The sequence below is a fragment of the Ips typographus genome, linkage group LG2 (genome assembly GCF_016097725.1).
Source record: "Ips typographus isolate SLU linkage group LG2, UJ_Ityp_2.0, whole genome shotgun sequence".
Lineage (NCBI taxonomy): Eukaryota > Metazoa > Arthropoda > Insecta > Coleoptera > Curculionidae > Ips > Ips typographus.
In genome coordinates this window covers 14,128,291-14,148,799 of record NC_138423.1, presented here as the reverse complement: position 1 = coordinate 14,148,799, position 20,509 = coordinate 14,128,291, and the positions used below count along the sequence as shown (strand labels likewise).

The following is a 20,509-nucleotide window of genomic DNA, read 5'->3' as shown; positions in this document are numbered from 1 at the left end:
AATTTTGACTTTTGTCATTCCAATAGGAAAGGTTATCTATTGTTGTAGTGAAAGGTGGGTTTTATAATGAAAACAAAATTACAAGAAATTTCAGTTACGTTTGATATGACCAAGTGTTATCTCCTCCTCTAGAATATTTAACCAAGTTTGGTCAATATTAATAGAGGATGTAGCAACACAGGAGTCATGGTTTAATCTAATATATGCACTTTCTTTTATTTTACGTCTTTTTGAAAAAGTTTCTTTGTCTATGATACTACATTCATTCCATTTGACTCTATGATCATTATCAAACGCGTGTTGGCATATATTAGATTTGTGAAAGTCTCCAGTTCTTAAATAATTTTGGTGTTCTTTAATACCTTTTTTTAAAGGTCTGGAGGTTTCACCAATATAAAATTGATTGCATTCGCAAGGAATTTTATATATCACGTTTCTTGTAGATTCATTTTCATTGTAAGGTTTTGTTTTAGTTAAGTGTGATCTTAATGTGTTTTGAGTTCTAAATATTGTTCTGATGTTATATTTTTTAGCTATTCGTTTGATTTTGTCAGAAATACCTGGAATGTAAGGAATAAAAAGGTTAGTAAAAGGTAAAATTTGATTTTGATTTCCAGATTGTTTTGGATGTTCTAAATCCCTAAAACATTTATTAATAAATGTTTCAGGATAGTCATTTTCTTTTAGAACATTTTTAATGAATAATTTTTCTTTATTAAATTGTTCATTATTGCAAATAATTTTGGCTCTATCAAATAAACTTTTTACAATACCTTTTTTTACCATTATTGGATGATTTGATTTGTAGTTTAAATATCTATTTGTGTGGGTTGGTTTTCTGTATACTTTTGTTTCAAATTTGTTTATGTCTTTTTTGATTAGAATGTCTAAGAATGGAAGTTCGTTATTTTGTTCAGTTTCTGTTGTAAATTTGATTGTGGGTTCTATTGAGTTTATGTGAGTTAGAAATTGTTGGAGATGATCATTACCAAATGGATATATTGTGAAAACATCATCAATATATCTCCACCAGATTGTTGGTTTATAATTAAAATTATTAATGTTATTTTCTTCGAAATGTTCCATAAAAATATTACTTAATATTGGAGACAATGGAGAACCCATTGCCATTCCAGAATTTTGTTGGTAATAATCATCTCCATATTGGAAGAATGTTGAAAATTTTTGAAAAAATTTTGAATTGTTGTTTGTTTTTTTTTCAGTATCATTAATGATTGATTCTACATATGTATGAGTAAAAAAACAGTTTCATAGAAAAAATCTTGGTAAATATATTTGTTAAAACGACTGTTCTAAGGAAAGTACTGTTTGCTTACCATGTCCTCGCTAACAACGGTTTTTCTCAAATTTTATCAACAGACTGTAAAGAAAACTGTGTAACTACCCTTAGTTAATAATCATTCATCACACCGTAAAAACATAGTCACCTTTATTAATATTCTTAATCATAATCTTACTAAAGTGTAAACTACTGGCTAAATCTGTCCTACAGATGGAAATTATATGGTCTGATCTATAAGAAAAAACTGAGAAAAGACTGGCTTGCTTATTATTTTGAACAATAAAACGTGATTACTAGTATTGGCATTCAACAAACTCAAATTTTACTAATAAAAACTGTGCAAAAACAATGACATTTTTGCCAACCAGAAAAAATGTGCCCTGCATTTGAATATCTTCTACAATCAGTAGAAAGGTAGAAAGAAGAACAGTTTGGGAGAATTGGTGGTCGGGGGAAGTGTCCAAAACTAACCCCTTTAAGTTTCAACCTACTGCATATTATGTTATGTAAAACTTGAGTGGTTTGAGATAATTGAAAACGCAAATAAAAAGAACAAACAGAAAAAGTTGCAAGGCTGTATTGGTCAGAAAGTGAAGAAGACCATAAAGCCGGAAACGTACAAACTGAATTTAGTAATAAATTTGCTCAAATGAACAATCAGATGTTTTAAGGAAATCATTAGTATTTAAGAAAAATCGTAAAAACTAGTTGAAACAATTCCGATATAACAAAAATTTTACCAGAGGCTCCACTAACTGAGTTGTATAGGAAACAGTTGGAAACAGTTGACTGAACATCGAAAAGGTTGATTCTGATACTAAGAGGTAAAGAGCTCTAGAAACTCTCAACTACAGTTTGGAATTCGAAAAGATCTTCTACGAAATAGTTAGAGTGCAAAAAGTCAAGTTTTCGGAAAGTCAGTGCCAAGATCTAAAACAAAGTTCACTGTCATTAAACTAGATGACATTTTCCAGGAAAAAAACTGGATGAAAGTATTAACAATACCAAAACAAATCCTCATTACTCCTTCACTGGACGAGACATTAAATGTTACCCAGTTGTTGTAACCCAGAGAAAAACTCTTAGATAATGATTTTTGAAACTGGAAAGAATGACCTCATGCTGATAGTTTGTCCAGAAGGCAAGGTTTCGAAAAATACTGCCAGTTTTGTGAACGACAGGAAAATCTTCAGTGAAGAACTACATCTCTAGAAAAGAGAATAAAAAAACAGCGTTTTGACCCTAATTTGAAAGCAATGAACAGATTGGCAAAACATTTAGAGACATGGGTAATATGGAACACACATCCAAAATCACTCACAAATGGAAGACTCTAGATATTTATTAGAAAATAATGTTCTTTTCCTGCAAAAACAGCGTCTTGTCTTCCAGACGTAGTATCTCTGCCACATCAGGAAATACCTTGACGTTAGTAGAAGTACGTAATTGCAGACTAGGCAGAAGCTTCGAATAATTAGAAGACATTGATGAATGCTCCAGGAATAAGGAAAAATCGAACAATAAATAGGAGTGCAGTGTTACAAAGACTACTTACTTACTTTCAAATTAAAGATCATGGAAAAAAACTCCCTAAACAAGACATCCTTGTCTTAATGAGTGACTTCATGTCAAAATAGGCAAAGGAGGAGAAGGGAAACACGTGGGACCTCACGGGCTTGACATTAGAAACGTAAGGAGGAAAACTCTTAGTGTATTTGCATCCGAACATGACTTGGTAATAACACCTATGATTTACCAGACCGACGACTATGGACCTGGACTGATCATCCAAAACCAGGTATAAAACATAACAGCCAAAATATAATCTTAAGAAACTTACGAACGACACAGTAGACAAAAGTACCGCAGGATATCAACGACCACTGTAGTCTAATTGGGGAGGAGACGGATAACACAGAACAACAAATATTGACATTTGCTGAAGCAACAACTAATGTCAAAGATTAACGTAATGAATGATGAAGTGAGTCATAACATAAACATGACAGAAGAAGTTTTGTTACTCATGGAAAAACGGAAAAAACAAAAGAACAGTTCCTCAAGATTCAAAGGGACATACAGAGAAAAATTTGATGGGCCAAATAAAAAGAATTGGATGAGAAATGCATAGAAGTTTTGCAAAGCAGATTCGATGAGTCCAATGTACATAAGTAAGTTTAAAAAGAAAAAAGTGGGAAAACTTGATTCAGGAGAGTTGATTGTGGATAGAGAAGATATTAGAGGAATTTGGAAGCAGTATATAGAACAGTTGTTTTTTGATGCTAGAGACTCCGGAGTAGTTAAAGCTGCAATTAATACTCTAGGCTAAGAGAAGAAAAGGTTCCAGAGCCGGATTCTAGTCCATCACATTCCTGACTGACATTTTTAATAACATCTACAACACTGGAAATATTCCAAAAGAATGGCTTGAAATGAAAGAAACAGGAAGCCAAAACGTGTGTACAGAGCAATTAGTCTTATGAGTCACATGCTAAAGCTGTTTCTCAAAATCATTCTGCGAAGAATCTATAGGATCTGCGAGGAAAGAGTGTCACATAATTTGGATTTCTGAAGGACATGGGTACAAGTAATGCACTTTTCCATCTACAAATATTGTTTCAGCGCTGTAGGGATATAAACTGTGATATTTTTGTCTGTTTTATAGACTACCAGAAGGCGTTCAATAGAATAAAACACGAAAAGATGATAGACGTCTTGATAAATACGGGGATAGATTATAAAGAGTTGAGGATCATCCGAAATCTTTACTGAAATCAATCAGCTACTATTAAAATTAATATGGAAGAACAAACCTGTCGTCACTCATATTTAATCTCTAATTGCAGGAAATTTTTAAAGAGGTTCTTGAGAATACCAACATGGGGATTTTGCTGAATGGAAAACGAATGAACAACATCCGGTACGCAGATGATACTATGGTTGTCACTGACAAAATGAGCGATTTACTAGAACTTATGAAGAAAAAAAAAGGTGTCAGCAGTAAATATGGTTTAGAAATTAACATTAATAAAACCAAATTTATGGTAATCAGTAGAGAAACTGGTGGAAGGTATGGCTTAACGATCACCAACACACCAATAGACAGAGTAGCACAGTTCACCATGATCAATGATAATTGGGACCACCCACAGAAGATCAGGTATTGTAGAATATAGAAAACAAAGGCCGCCTTCAACCAAAAGGCTAAACTGTTTTAAAGTCACGACTCTTCCAATGCTATATTTTCTTGATTCTTTTCTATGGGATGGAGTCATTAACCAAGGCAATATAAAGAAAACTGGAAGCCTTCGAAATGTGGAGGATGCTCAGAATATCAAGGGTGGACAGAGTGGCTAACAGGGCAGGAGATGAAGAGAGTGAAAAAGGAGTTGGAAATGGCGAACCCCATCAGGAGATGGTGTTCATGAATACCTCGGACATATTATAAGAAACGAAAGCAAAAGCCCGTTCTCTAAGGGAAAGTTTATGGCAAAACCCCACTAGGAAGAAGGAGAATATCATGGCTTAAAAACTTAAGAACATGGTTCTCAAAAACTACTACCGAACTATTTAAAGCAGCCGCGAACAAAGTCATCATATCAAGTATGGTCGCCAATAATAGGAACGAATATGCGCTGGAAAGAAGAAGAAACATTCTGTATCATTTGCACTTATTACCACCTTGTCACCAAATGAACGTAATCAAACTCCCATCCAACCTGTACCGTTACAAGCAATTCAAACTGGCGTAAAATTCGGATTTGTGTAAGTTTAATCAGCAAAACATTTTAATTGGGAAGTCGCGAGTGTGTTTCACTCGCTATATGGGAACGCGTGTGCCATCTTGGCGATTTAATAACCTGTTGGAATTTCATTTTAATGTCGGAAAGTTTTTGCGCATGTTTTATAGTTTTCTCACAATTTTCAATTAAAAAATAAAACACGCCGCTCGGGTGTGTTCCCATGGGATTTTTTCCCCTTTTGAAACAGATGTTTTTAAACCATGATTTGATCTATTAAAAGTTAAGCAAGATTTTTTTACTTTAAGTTTAAAAAGTATGTGTAGTCCAGGTTAATTACCATAATATTAATTAATTTATTTTTGTTACAGGTTGGTACCACACAACTTAATAGTATGGATAGGTAAGGGTTGACACCAGTAACATTTCGATGTTTGAGTTTTCTAGCTGGTTAATATTAACATTCCAGAAAGCAGTTTTGCTTTCTTAAATAACCTAGCCAGTGCATAATCAATATGACTTGTATTTATATAGGAATCGGTGTCTATGTATAGAAAGAACCCCCAATCCTAAATAAACAAAAATTCGATACACCACACGCCTTTTTTCAAGTCGAGTATAGGGTCTTAAACCAAACAAAATCGGATACAAGTCAAAATTGCATATTGCCACGACCAAAACTCATCAACCACTAAAAGCCACGATAATGGAGCGTCCAAATCCAAAACTAGTAGGAAGTATTCAGCCTAAAAACCGCAAATCTTTATTTGCGGTAACGACCCTCATTAAGCTAGGGGCTCTATTAAGATTATTAAGAAACCGGGAGGAATGCGTCGATTTCTACGAAAACCCGACCTGGGACCGATTATTTTTCTTAAATGGTCGTTATTAAGAAAGTTTTGTTTACTTGTCGGAATAATGTTTACACTATCCGTCTGTAAAAGTAAATTCCTCGCGTTGTTTGAGTTTCGTGATGATTTGTTGAGTTTAAAAATGAGGTTTGGTGCATAGGTATTTTGATGTTGGTTGCTGAAGAAAGTGATGATATGTATACCCTATAAAATGGTTATAATAACAATAGGAGCCTTGTCACATACAGATAACCCAAGAATGTCTAATTTTATTGTTGTTTTGTTCTTTTTGAATGAGACACCCTATAAACATTATTGGTTGAAGTTTATTGAAAAGAAACAGATATTTGTTGAGTCTAATGGGTCCAGCTTTTTTTCCCAAATTATTTCACTGTAATTCACTATACAGGATGTGCAAAAAAATTGCTTAATAATACTTTTGCACTAAATAATGATTCCATGCAAACCGTATCTTAACAAACAATCGTCTTTACCAATAATTAGGTTCTTGAAAAATCTAACTTGTCACTTATTTAAGAAGGGTGATAGGGAGGATGTCTCGAACTACCGACTTGTGTCTCTGCTGCCTCCTCCTGAAGGTGGTGGAGAGGTGTTAGGATGACTGACTATTTTGAGGGAAATGGTCTGTTTTCTGAGCGACAGTTTGGGTTTCGGTCCGGCCTGGGCACCATTTTTGCTGTTTTGGACGTGCTTTCATCTGTGATGGATGCTTTTGAGGATCGAAAATACAGCGTTTCCGCGCTTCTGGATTTGAGCAATGCTTTCGACTGTGTCTTTCATAGCATCTTGCTCCAAAAGTTGAAAGTTTTCTGACTCTAGCATACAGCTACTTAATTTATATTTAGAGGGCCGGAGTCAGAGGGTCCGAATTGGGGGGTGCTGTCATCGGAAAGAGAGGTAAAGGTAAGAGTACCACAGTAATCAATTCTTCAATCTGTGATGATCTATATAATTATGGTGGGAGGCGGGACTGTCTTACCGGGAGGATTGCAGGTGTGCCTTTGGGGAGCTGGATATTCTAACTTGTCTAGCTGACTTTATTTTGGAGAGATTATTGTTTGTTAAAAAAAAACGAAGAGCGGTCTTCAAAGGAAAAGATATGATATGGAAACATGCATGTATATGGAAACCAGAGGTCGCGATAATATCAGACCAATCTTTAGCCGTTTGAGAAGGTGTCAAGACAGACCAGAGTTTATGGCTGTTGTTGTCAGGAGCTTAAATGTTATTAAATTCAAGATGAATGCAAAGAATCTCATCATTCAGAATCAGAATGATGTATCATATTTGGCGGTAAATTGTCTTAATGTCTAATTGTTGTGTAAAATTACTTATGTAAGTGTATTTTATTTGACGTGTGTACATACTTTGATATAAATAAATGATTTGATTTGATATGACAAATCATGGTCAACTCGTTGCCACCAAACGAATTTTATCAACAGAAGTAATACGGTAAAAAGTTTTCTGTCTACAAAAAAAACACATTTACAACTTGTCATACTAGCCGGACATGGAAAAATGCACCGCAGTGCCATCTGGTTACCGGCTGGTAACGTAATTAGAACGTTTACTGATATGTATGTGTTGCACGGATTTAAAGTACGAGCATCACATAACGCGCACATGTGTAGAAGACATGGATTTTTATCTTTGAGTACTGTTAGAGGTGCATGATATATCTAATGGCGTGAGATTGATATTTGAGGAAGTTGAGCTTGGACTTTAATTCAGCACTGAAATAGGGTATCTTCAGATTAATTCATTATCGGGGAAATTCTGATTAACAGTATGTGTTATGTGCCAAAGGTTGAATACGTTATACACAGCAAGTATACTTAACTTTGATTTATGTCACTCTTCTTCTATAGTTAGTATTATTACGTTATTCAAAGTCAAATAATAGTTATGAAAAGTTTGATTTTATGTAATGAAAAGATTGATGTAGGTGAGGTCAGGTATTAACCCAAATATTTTCCACAAATAAATAATAAAAAAAATAGAAGTATGGACAAACAAACTGGAAATCCTATAGTATCACACTTCATATACATGCGTACCTATCAATTCTTAATCCATTCATTACAAGTTATTCTCAATGATTATTATCAATCGTAACAAGGTGTTATTGTTGATATGTGATCTATTTTATGTATTCCCCTAGTATGAAGTTGCAATTTTATGCAATTTTTTTATAATAAACAGGTTTTACAGGAAGAACGCTGTAAGATAGTACAATTACCCAATAAGATATTGTAGAAACAATAAGATATCGAACTAGTTAAAAAACAACTTTTATCAAATGTCTGTATTATGTATTCCATTCTGTATAGATGAATAGTTCATAAAAAATATCTTTGAGGAATGAATGTAACATTACAACGACAAAGTCACGTTTAAGTGGATTTTGCCAGCGAGTTAATTCTTGACTGTCTTTTAAAACTGTGTTTCTGACAGTTCAAGCTTTGAGACCGCTTTTTTCCGTAACTGTACTGAATGTTGTTCTGCTTTTTAGGTTATCGAATAGGAAATTTAAAGAAATTTCCAAAAATGTGCTTAAAACAGTCATTTCTTACTCCAACAGGGTTTTACAGGCAATTTTTGCAAATTGAACTGTGTTTCTGGTAGTTTAAACCTTGACTCCGCTTTTCTCCCTGACTATAATAAATTTTGTACTACTTTAGGTTATTGAATAGGAAATTTATTGAGGATTCTAAAAATGGGTTTAAAACAGTAATTTTCTTACTCCAAGTGTGTTACGTGACTGCCTGGCTAAATTATCCTCTAAAACCACGTGATATCTGTCACTAATGTCAAAATTGGCCTGGAATCCGCAAAAATTACAGTTTAACACATTTTCTAACAGTTTTTGGAAACGAGACAAAATAAAATCTGTATTTTTGAAGTATGGTTATGAAGTATGGTACACTAGCATTATTTTTTGTCTACCGTTATCTACCTTTTTTTTGACCGATTATTCTACCACCATTAATTATTTTGACTTGGCAGCACTGTTTATAAACTAGATTTTACTTAAATTAATATGGTTTTTGATGAAGATATTGAATTTGCCGTAATTTTTTGACTAGTTGGTCTTCTGGCATTTTTTGAGTCGTTTAATAGTCGTTTGATCACTTCAGTCGTTCGTTCTGATTATGTAACGGACTGATTTGTGAGTAATTTTTGTTTCACAAATTTCCTATGTTTTAGCAGTTATGGCAATTATCTGTTCAAACAATGCGCTGGGTTTGTGTATGGGTGAAAATCGCCAGATTTATTTATAAGGGTCTTTTCTGGGGTCTTTCACGTAAATTCATTTTCTCACACTTTTTGCACCACCGTGGTAAATTTAGTCGTTGTTGTCCCTTTACTGGGTACAAGGAACAGATGGAGATTAAGTGATCAGGCAGAGAATTTGGTTCACCAAATAACAAATAACCCATTTAACCTTAAAAAGGAACTGGAAATGTATTCATCTGCTGACCATCTAATGGTGTTTATTCACCTTTGTATTAGTTATTAACTGGTAAATAAACCAATACAATAATTCTAATTTCTCTCCTTCATTATAACAATAAAAGTTCTAATATCTATGGGTTTCAATTCAACTTCGCTTGCTCAGTTGTAGCAAGCCCAGTGTAGTTCTAATCAGACAAACTCTCTTCTAATGGTCTGTTAGTATGTATATCATTAAGTGTATTACAGTTAAGTCGATAATCTTCTGAAAGTGTTCAAACCTCAAAATATGAGTGGAGTTGTTCCATGTTCCAAGTCAGAATATTTATATTTGGAATAATTGACAATTCAGGATTTAATGCTGAGTTTTGAAAGTTCTGTTTAATTTTACATTTTTTTCTAAGTGAAAACTATCAATCGTGTGGCAGTGTTTCCGAAACCAATCCAGGACTGAAACAGTTTTTCCTGAGTTAATATTTTATCTTCAGCTGCTACGCTAAAGAGTTCAGATGATTTAATTTTAATTTTCATTACCACAATTTGTCATTTCAGTAGAACCTAAAACAAGGTAGTGCTGTCCTCTAGCCACTAGTTTTTGTCCGAACTCTTCTTCATTCAACGCTTCTTCAACTCCTTTACCATCGTGATTTAGTATTCTTTTATGGATCTGCAGAGCAAATTGTGCTCAGTCATAGTCAATAATAAAAGTTTATTTTTCAGACTACAGTTACATCCGGCCAAATTAGTTTTGTTGATTTCTTATTTTGAAAAAAAAGGTTTTGTTCTTTGGTTATCAAGCCCTATAGCCTCTCTGATGAGCCAAAACTGGTCAGAGTATTGGGAACAAGTTTAACCAATCAGATCGGCGTTTATCGAACGATGCGTTTACCGAATAATGAGCCTGTTCCTAGATTTCGGAACGCCATTTGCACAACAACTTTCTTATTTTGAGTCAGATAACTACTAGAATAGCTGTTTATTAAGTTAATTGGTGGCACTTTGAACCCCTGAGGTATTTATAACAATGTTCTATGAAAATGCAAATGATGTTCTGTGCAATATTCCGGGGTGAAAAAGAATATACATATGCTCCAGATATTCGTGTGCCGAATTATTTTAACATCTATAATCCTGAACCGTTTGTATTGTTGAGTACCGGTTTTGCCTTAATTAAGAGTATGGGCAAATATTTCTGGAAAGCTATTTAAGTGTCAAAAATTCCGCAAAATATGACAAAGAAGCTGGTTAAAGCCAGTAATAAAACTCGTCTTTTCAAACAATACCCGTGAAATGAATCAATGTGTTAACAACAGTCAAACAGACGACTTCTAGGAAACAAGGGGTGCAAAACTAAACAGAGATTTTTTTTCTCTTGTTCGGGGGTCTTCAAAAAAATGGCCGAAAAGCACTTGGGCTTAGAGAGACGAATGTTTACAAATTATTTAGGCATGTAAAAGTGGCAAAGCGAGAGGCGAGGAACGAGAGAGCCGTTCGAAACCCATACCTGGCTCGGGAATTTATCTGATCGAGCGTTGAAAGTTGAAAAGTCGTCAGTCGCGTTCGGGCTTTCGGACAGAAACGTGAGAGCTTTACGGAGAGTCGATTCTACACCGAGTTGCTCCGAGTCACTCCGTGAAACATGAGCTTACGCCGAGCGAAAAATCGTTGCACTCGGTGCCCCAAGAATGGGTAGAAAACATGCCGCCCCAACGAAATCTCATTATTAGAACGGTCGCGAGGGGATTGAAGTTTTCTTCTGAGACGCGTTTTACTCCAAACTATCTGTGATACTTGAACAATTTTTGATGGTGACAGTGATTGTGAATCGAATTTTATTTGAGTGATATTATTGAAACGACCAACGTAGGATATATACACAACATCCCTATGCAGTTCTTTGTGCAATGTTTACTAGTGATGTTTCTGTGATATTGTCTTGGTTCTCTTTTAGTGGAGGGTGACTTTAAAGCGCAAACATGGTTTTAGGATATTTAGAGGAGCGTTTGTCCCATAGGGTGAGTCGAGGATTGTAGTTTACACCCCCCCAACTAACAACACCTAACAAAAAACGGCTTAAAACCGCATTTAGTGTCCTTACTAACCGATACTAACGTTCCCGAATCAGCGGCCAAGAGAGAGAAGCGAATGTGGCCGTCGAGGATCTCGAACTTCTTTTGTGTTCTCTTAGGTACGTTTTAAACAAGTTTTGTGTTCTTGTAAACAGACGATGATTATTTTCATTTTTTTCGAACGCCGCGGAATGCTATTTCGATTAGTTCGGGGGGATCACAGAACGATTCCCATCGCTCCGATGATGTGAGGTTTAATATTGGAATTATGTACGTCGCCTTTTTTTACCCCGACCATTCCATCAATTTACCTTGTCTTTACCGTAGAAAAACAGTAATTGTATTGGAAAATTCGAGATATTTACCTCCCCGGTTCTAGTTAACACCTATTAAGTTTTTTCATCAGAAAGTGGAGAGATTGTAATGCTGGTTAACCTAATGTGAAAAGACAATAATTACTGTTCCAAGTTAAAGGTGTTGACTCAATTTTCTTTGAAAAGGTACAAGAAACATAGATGCCAAAAGACTACATAATTACAACTCAAACAGAAACTTCCAAGTTAATTGGAATCATTTCAGTAATGCTCCTGAAAACATTAATTCCTGAATTAATTGCATCTTAAAACCTTTATTACGAATGCATTTTCTTTTGTTGTTATTTTCTGCACACCTAACAAACTTTTATATCCTGAGGCTTTGTGGCATAATTCTCCTAGGTTTTCTGTTTTGTTGTAAGATACCTAATAATACGTTAATGTGATGCTTGGGGATAATTCTGAAAAGCTGCATGTTTTAGTCTGCTGATAGTACAATCGTATTAAAAGACGATATTTCCATAATTTTTTTGTGACAGTAGTCATAGATTTGGCAGCACTGTTCGAAAATTAATAGTTTCGTTGTAATCTCATCCACATATACTAAAGTTAGTCCAAGTAGTCTTTATCAAGCCGCCTATTTTCCCATGCGTGTATATTTTTTGTTTTTGCATAAAAACTACATTATTTTCTTATTCCCGCATTAACATCCATCCAAATACTTAAGTAAGTTTTGTCAAATGTTTCTAATAAAGTATTGATGAGAAATTATAGCTTTTTTCAAGTAGCTCAAACTTTAAGCTAAGCCGTTTATTAAAACTAAGAACTTGAGCTGTAAAAACTTGTTTGTTATTTTTCTTTTAGAGTATCTAAAAACTTTTAAATAACTCAATGCAATAACGATTGAAATTCAATTTATTCCATAAATTAATTTGGGTAAAATTTACTCTAAACAACTCATAGAATATTTTTGAAGCAAAATCCGAACAATCTCCACACAGTCCAAAAAAATTCCATTTTCTGAAATTACAGATTTTTTTATTTGGTGATCAATTTTTCTCGAGGATTTTTTAAATCGAGTTTTAAATCTAGTAAATATAGAAATATATTGGAAAATTAGTGATTTCTGGGTAAAAATTATTTACCGAAAAATTTTCTCTCGTCTTTCCGTGATTTTGAACACCAATCCAAAAATGCTAAGGTACAAGATTAAAATTTGCTTTGGGCAGGTTTTCGAATAATTCTAGAAATCCCACATATCTGCACTATTTTTTCAAGTATGTAGTTTCAAAGATTTTCAAGACGTGATTTTGTACTTGTGTATTATTTGAACATAAAAATGACGTTGAAAAATGAAAATACACATGTTTTATGACTATATGAAACATACATTCTTTGATGAGCGTTACGCATCTTGTGGTTTTTTTCATAATTTAATGAGTAGTTCTTTTATTCCATTGTACTCTAAACCAACAATGCCTATATTGAGAGGTTAGGTTAGGTTAAGTGGTTTCTGTGGTAAACTTTCTTACTAGTGTTATTTAAAAAAAAAATAATTATGTGAACAGAAAGTTACAAAAAATATGAGAATAATGTTTTTCTTAGGGCACAATAATAACAAACTAAAAAAAAAAATTACAACAATTTTAATCTTAAAAAAAGTGTTCTGAATTGAAGCTGAAGTCAATCACATTTTTCAAACGGGTAACAAGCTACCCCGTATTAATAATTTATATGATTTTATAAATTTGTCTTGGGAGAGTAATTTGTTTTTCGACAACAAAATTAATCTTTTTACGGAATAAACCTGTCATTTCGTCAGAAATTGGCTTCTATCCGTAGCTCCAGGATGTATTTAAAAATTTCTTGTTTTAGCTTCACCGTCACAATTGCTATATTACCTCAGAACAAAAATAAAACAAGTTTTTCTTTCAACATAATCGCCTGCCCACATCATTATTACCTACAAAACGTCATAATTATTTCCTCTTTTTAAAATTTACTTTATAGAAAAATGTTTATAAAGAATTAGCAAGTTTTACCCGAGGTTTTACCTATTTATTATTGACTCATAATACCTTAGAAACAAAATAGGTAATAACATTCATAATGCCCGCTTTTTACTGTTTATTTTATTTTTATTCTCTCACGTTGAGTTACACTTTAGGTACACCACAATTAAATGCGCAATTTCGTTTTTTTCTTTATTTTTGCTAACTAATTATTAGACACTAGTTGAAGAATATACTATTTTATTCAGGAGAACCTTCATTTATATTTTTGCTTATAAATGCAAGAGAAAGTGTTTTGCAACTGTTGTTATTTTTGTAGGCAATGTAAAGGGTTAAAAAAATCTAGAGGTCGATTGACTCATTAGTTAAAACGGAATTAACTACTGACTACAAATTTACACTGAAAATCCCGACGAAACGCATTTTAACCACGTTGACAGCCCGGAGAGGAAATTCCCAGCTCATTGAATGTTTTCTCGAGTTAAATTTAGATTGAAAGCAATCAAAAACTTTAAAGGCGGTTTTACAGACTGGGCTGCGCCACTGCCAGCAATAACATCGGTTCACCTCAGAGATCAATCTTCATGAAAGCTACGGCTAAACCCCGAAACAAAACTAAACAAAATATTTGGCAACGTGCGGGCTTTGAAACGAATCCAAATTAAAAAATCGATATCAAATCCACCCCCTTGATCCGACCCCTGTTGTGTGTTTGTAGGACTCGCTCTTCTGGCATTTTTTGGAGGTCTTTATAGCCATTACATAATACATAAACCACCACATAGTTTTCTTTCACATAATGTTTTTTTTCCTGGTTGCGCTAGATTCTAGTATGACAATTTTTAGTAAAAAACTGGTAACATAGTATTCTACTGTTTTGTCTAGTTACAATGTGATTGGTGCTGTCGTCACACAGCCACTCTACTACCAATCAAGTTAAATGTAATGATTAAAGGCGGAGTTTCCGTAGTAAAACCCATAATTTAAATGTATTGGTTCAGCATTAAAAGTAATAAAAGAAAAATTCAAGGACAGAATAAAAGTGAGTTGGCAAAGAAGTGGAAAAAATACAGAGAGCCATACCCACAATCGTCTCGAGTCTCGACCTCGATATACCAGGGGGCAACAATACGACCACGGCCAGATCGGCCTATCCGAACGTAAATAAAAGCGCATTTAGGCTATTTTATTATTCTTTTGCACCTGGTTCTGTTCCTTCTCGACAACGAAAAGAACCAAAACGACGATGGTCAAGAACCGCGGAACGCCGGGCCCCGTTCAGGGCCTCTTCTTTCTTCTTTTGTTGTTGTCGATGGTATGTTTCAAACGAGTTTCACGAAGGCGCTCTCTAATATTTTATACCGGAGTAGAGATGATGGTTCTGATTTTTTTCTCTCATTTTCGAAACGTACACAACACCGTAGGTAAACTGGCCGAGAGTCGACGTTTCTCGGTATGTCGATGGTTCTCTGTGTGTTGTGTTATTCCGGCGCAAAATGTATCGTACTTTACCGTGTCTATCTTATTTTGCGATCGGCTAGATGATAAGAAAATGCCGAAGGAATTGCTATTCTACATGTTTATGCGAAGCACAAGAGCACGGGTGGATGAACTTGAAACACAATCACGTTAGACCTACGAAATTGCGGATCTCATCAAAATTGATGGACGTCGGTACCTACACATCACGCAGGAAAAAACTGCTTTAGAAGAACATTGTCCATCACCTTACAGAAAAGTAGTTGTACGAACCGCTTAGTGAAGGTGAATAAGTTATTATTAGTTTTTCTGAGTAGTGAATACGATATAAATTAAATTTTCTCCTTATCACATCATGTTCAGGATCATGTTATAGACACAAGTGCGCACAAGTGTATATCAGGGCAGGCGTTGTTTCTTTGATATAGCAGACTGAAAAAGCATTGACACAGACAAGAAAAATTGATAAATTAGTAACACACAATGGCTGTAAAGCAGTAATCAAAACTAATGGTATGCCAGTAAATAATCTGTATTAGAAAATAGCATTCATGTTTTAAATCTCTTAAATTTAGGTTATTTTTCAGTAGGAAATAATGTGAATTTATGATCCAACCCAGAAATGTTTGCCAAAATTAGCATTATCATTAAGCATAGCACTTTAGTGGGGTTTTTCTAATACTTAGGGTACCAGAATTACAAATTTGATGTTTTTTAACTCTATCTAACGAAGGAACCAAAACTTGACTGACAAAATTACATTTAAGATGTTAATCTGGGTAATATTTCGAATTTCTACATCCAGGTCTTTTTGAACATTATTAATGACAGTTCCTTGTTTTCTTTTTCCTTTTTTGTGAGGTGAATAACTTTGTTTTTACGTGTTTTGTGTTATTTCTTGTTGTTCTGTGGTGTTCCACAGCACACTATACAATTTGTGAAAAACTATTAGATATGTGATAGTGTGAGTTAGCGTGATTCAGCTTATATGTACAGGGTGCTGCATTTTCGATGGTTTTACGGGGTACAGAGAAAACGGTAATAGATAGAAAAAAAGTAGCATACGTGTTCTGATCTCTTTTTCTGAGCTGAGATGACTGGCGAAGAGTGGGCTGCGCAAACTTCTTTTGTTTCAAAGATACGGGGGACTTTTGAAAATTGGTCATTTTGGAACCTCCTCTGTATTTCATTTGCTATTAAAGTTATCAAAAAAGGAAAAACGGTTTCCAGTAGAAGTTTTGACGTAGAATCCAATGGCGTAGTCAGTTTTTTTTCTATTACGTTTAGTTTCTGACACTAAGTTATATTTTTTTAAATGGAACACCCTATATATTTTTAGTTCATTAAATTCTGTTGATTTTTACTTTTTCACCGGTATATTAAAACATATAAGTTTGTAAACGTTAATCTTGGTAATTAGAAAAAAAGCGTTTCCTTAACAAAAAAGTGCTAAATAATATGAATAAAAATACCCACAGTCGAAACAAAATTTGGCAGTGTTCATTCATATTAACATGTTACATGTCGTTTATAAACAGTTTTTTCAACTTCTACCTTAAAAATAGTAGAAAATAGAAATAGCCACTTTTATTATTAAAGTGACGGTAGAACTGTTTGTAACTTAGATTTTTAATAAGATTTATTTAAAATATTTAATTTTCTGATGTGAGTTTATATGATTTCCGATTTTGTTTGGTATTTTAGATATTGGCATTTTTTAAACTTAGCAAAGGTCTTTTTTTAAAATAACAGGATTAACCTCTACAAACTTATATGTTGTAATACACCGTTGAAAAGGTAAAAATCAACAGAATTAAATGACGTAAAAATATATATAGGATGTTTCATTTTAAAAAATGTAACTCACTGTCATATATCAGAAACTAAACGGAATAGAAACAACCTGACTACGCCATTGGATTCTACATAAAAACTTCTACCGGGAACCGTTCTTCCTTTTTTGATAACTTTAAGAGCAACTGAAATACTGAAGAGGTTCAAAAATTACTAATTTTCGAAAACCCCCCGTATCTTTGAAACAAAAGAAGTTTGCGCCGCACACTTTTTGCCAGTCATCTCAGCTCAGAAAAAGAGCTCAGAACACGTATGCTACTTTTTTTCTATCTATTACCGTTTTCTCTCTCCATCGAAAATCTTAAAACCATCGAAAATGCAGCACCCTGTACAAGCAATCAAACAAGTTTCAGATATTCAATGATTTTTAGTGTTTCTATCATTGTGATCTAAAGAAAGTGTTTCTAGTGACACAAGTTCTTCCTTTATTAACATTATCTTCAATTTACTCATAAAGATATACTGATAGGTTTTAGATTAAGGATAGAAAGATTTTAATCTTCTGATTAACCAGAAATAGATTTCAACTTGCTTATTTTAAATTTTAGAAAAAAAAAAATTAATTTTTGCATTTTTGGATTCTGTTTGTTATTTCTGAATCATTTTGTGTACAATGTCCTATACTTAGGTATAATCGTTTTAGAGATATTCGATCTTGAAACAATGTGCTTCCTACTGAACAAATTTTAAAATGACATATCGGTATAGTTACGAAAAATCCACGACAAAAGATATTATTCAATATAAGATAAACTACCTATAGAAAAGTTGTGACTGGTTGCACCACCCATCAGATTTCTTGTTTTGCATTTTTCTCTTACAAATAAGGATTTTTCTTTGTTGCAATTGGTATCATCTCGTGAATCACACGTTTTTCCAACAGAAACCGTCTGAGGAAAAAGAAAAAAAAATCAATACTTATTCAAAATAATAGCATGAATGCCTGACAAGTTTGCAATTACGTCTGTATTTAGGAGTAAAGCTAGTGGACGCTAATCTGAATCTAGCAGGTGAAATAAAGCATTGAAAAGTTTTATGTCATTCCAGCATGGATTTGAAATCCAAAGCTTCAGCTTTTTGAATGAAATTGTTGATATCCTACCAAAACAGAGCATTCATGGCCCGGTAAAAATGATGAGCAAACCATTTTTTGTTGTATTCACAAGCAAAAATACATCAACTGACTTCAATCACAACCAAATACATAAAGTGACTTTATCAGAGTGTTCTTCTGAATGAAATTTTACAAAAAATTTCATACAAGAAATATAAAATTAATTAGTACATATCTTCAACGAGGGTATAAGGTTTGTTGTTGCTGGAATTGGCCGGTAAGTCCTCCAGACTTAACTCTACCGGATTTAGTCTTTTACTATGTAGATGCTAATTATTATTCTCCGTATTTTGTTTCAACATTTTATCAAATAAGTCTAATTTATTTTACCCATCTTCCATCTTAACTAGCACACAAATTAAAAATTGTAAATATGATTTCTTTCTTGATGGAATCACATTTTTTGCTTGCAAAACTGTGTTTCTTCTTAAAGGTGCTTAGTTGGTTTATTTCTTGATGACTGATGTTAAATTTACTAGCGTTAAGATAAATAATTTAAGATAAGTCACGTAAAAAATATTCTGCCAGATAGAGAAAAATCGTTATTAAATTAAATCTATAGAAATACAGAAAAACTATATTGTGATTGCAGTGAATAACTCTATTCAATCTGACAAGGTGTGGCCTTTGCGGGTCTCACCTACTTTAACATATTCCTAATCCGATTAATAGTTTCGTGTCGTGGAAAATGCAATGTTATTATTACATTCAGCATTGAACGACAATTGATCGTTCGTAAATGATATACGTCGTATCAGCGTGATGGACGTTTAAATAGCCACCTAGGAGCTTATAAATTAATGGTAATAGCTTTCCGTTAATGGTTTGCCGAGTTTTATTTATTTTCAGGCTCCGATTTCAGATACAGGTAAAACCTGAGCTATCTCTCTTATTAGAAGGTTTTTTAAGATAATTACAAACTGCGCCGTATTAACACCTCTGCGGGTTTTAGTGAACTGAAAACATGACACTACCGCGTTCGAGCCTGTATTGATAGTCAAAAAGAATCGTTCAATAAAAACCAGACGCGAGATTTAACGGGCATTAAATTTGCAATTAAAACAAATAAAAGCGCTGCTCCGGAATAATATCGCCGATTTATAGCCAACATAAAATAAATAAGAAGTTTCCACTGGTCTGGGATTAAGATGTTGAAAGGAGACGTATACGTTGTTCGTATTGCATGTAGATTGTATACACCCACCGAATTCTATGAAAGTTTAATTAAGATGGATGGTCGAGTCGTCTATAGCGGCGAAGAATTACTAGCGGTACTTCAACGGCCCCCAAAAAAAAGACACGGTTTTCCGAATGGCGGGTAATTAATTATTAATAAGGTAAGAACGTACCTTAAACCAGTTTTACTAGACGTGATTCATTATTTGAATATTAGGCTATGAAGGTTTATCAAAAACTCTTTACCATTACATGTGTGTATATCATTTCAATAGAAATAGTTGCTTTTGAAAACTCTTCGGAGATAACTGTCAATTTTCAACTTTGTGAAAACCACCTGGGATAATTTAAAATAATTATTGATGTTGAATTAATTATTGTAAAATTTTTTTTATAAACTGCTGGCCAAATTAAACAGACTATGAGTAAGCATATTTTAAATTTAATAACATTTTAAGTTTTGTGGTCGCTGTCTTATTGCAACTACTTTTTTGTCGGAAAATGGTTATTGTCTCAATATTTTCGGATGGATTTGTGTACGATTATGACAATAATTTTAAATTCTTGAATCAGAGAATTGAATAAACCCAAAAATATTAAAATCCATAGTTTCCCATCAATTCCTGTAAGTAAGTATTTCGTGATTTTAGGGATTAAGTGTTTTGAATATTTAACAATTTGCTTAAGGGTTTGAGAGTAATATGTCATAACATTTTCGTTCACTAAAATATTATTCCTAAAATATTGTTTAAAATTTGTACTTTTCCATATAAGGCAACAAAATGGTGCCAATTGAAAACGGCGAAACTTATTTTTTCGAAACTTGTCATATTTCGTATCTCAATGGCTTTAAACAAGCCAAACAGATTTTTGGAAGACATTAATTTTTTTTAAAAGGTTTATTTTACTTTATAAATTACTCTATAGATACGAGCTTAACAGATTATGAAAACTGACTGACAAAGTTATTATCCATATCTCGGAAACTAATGACGATAGATTTTTTCTAATTACGTCATCGTGTTCTACGTAACTACGTAAAAAAGTACCTTAATAATGTCTTAGTTTCAAAACTCTCTTTGGCTTTATAAAGAGTGTTTAAAATGCAGCCTCTGACGTT

The 20,509-nt window shown here is 33.6% G+C and overlaps 1 protein-coding gene across 4 annotated transcripts in view; it reads left to right on the top strand.

Moving 5' to 3' along the window:
- The window catches only part of Ephrin (ephrin), a 416,945-nt gene that overhangs the window by 294,434 nt on the left and 102,002 nt on the right, over positions 1-20,509 (top strand). The window contains exon 1 of one of the 4 annotated variants that reach the window (XM_081996236.1): positions 10,921-11,386. The exons of 2 other annotated variants lie outside the window; for them this stretch is intronic. In XM_081996236.1, coding sequence (XP_081852362.1) covers positions 11,348-11,386 — 39 coding nt within the window. In that variant the 5' untranslated portion in view covers positions 10,921-11,347. One more of the 4 variants, XM_081996240.1, reaches the window with a different exon arrangement.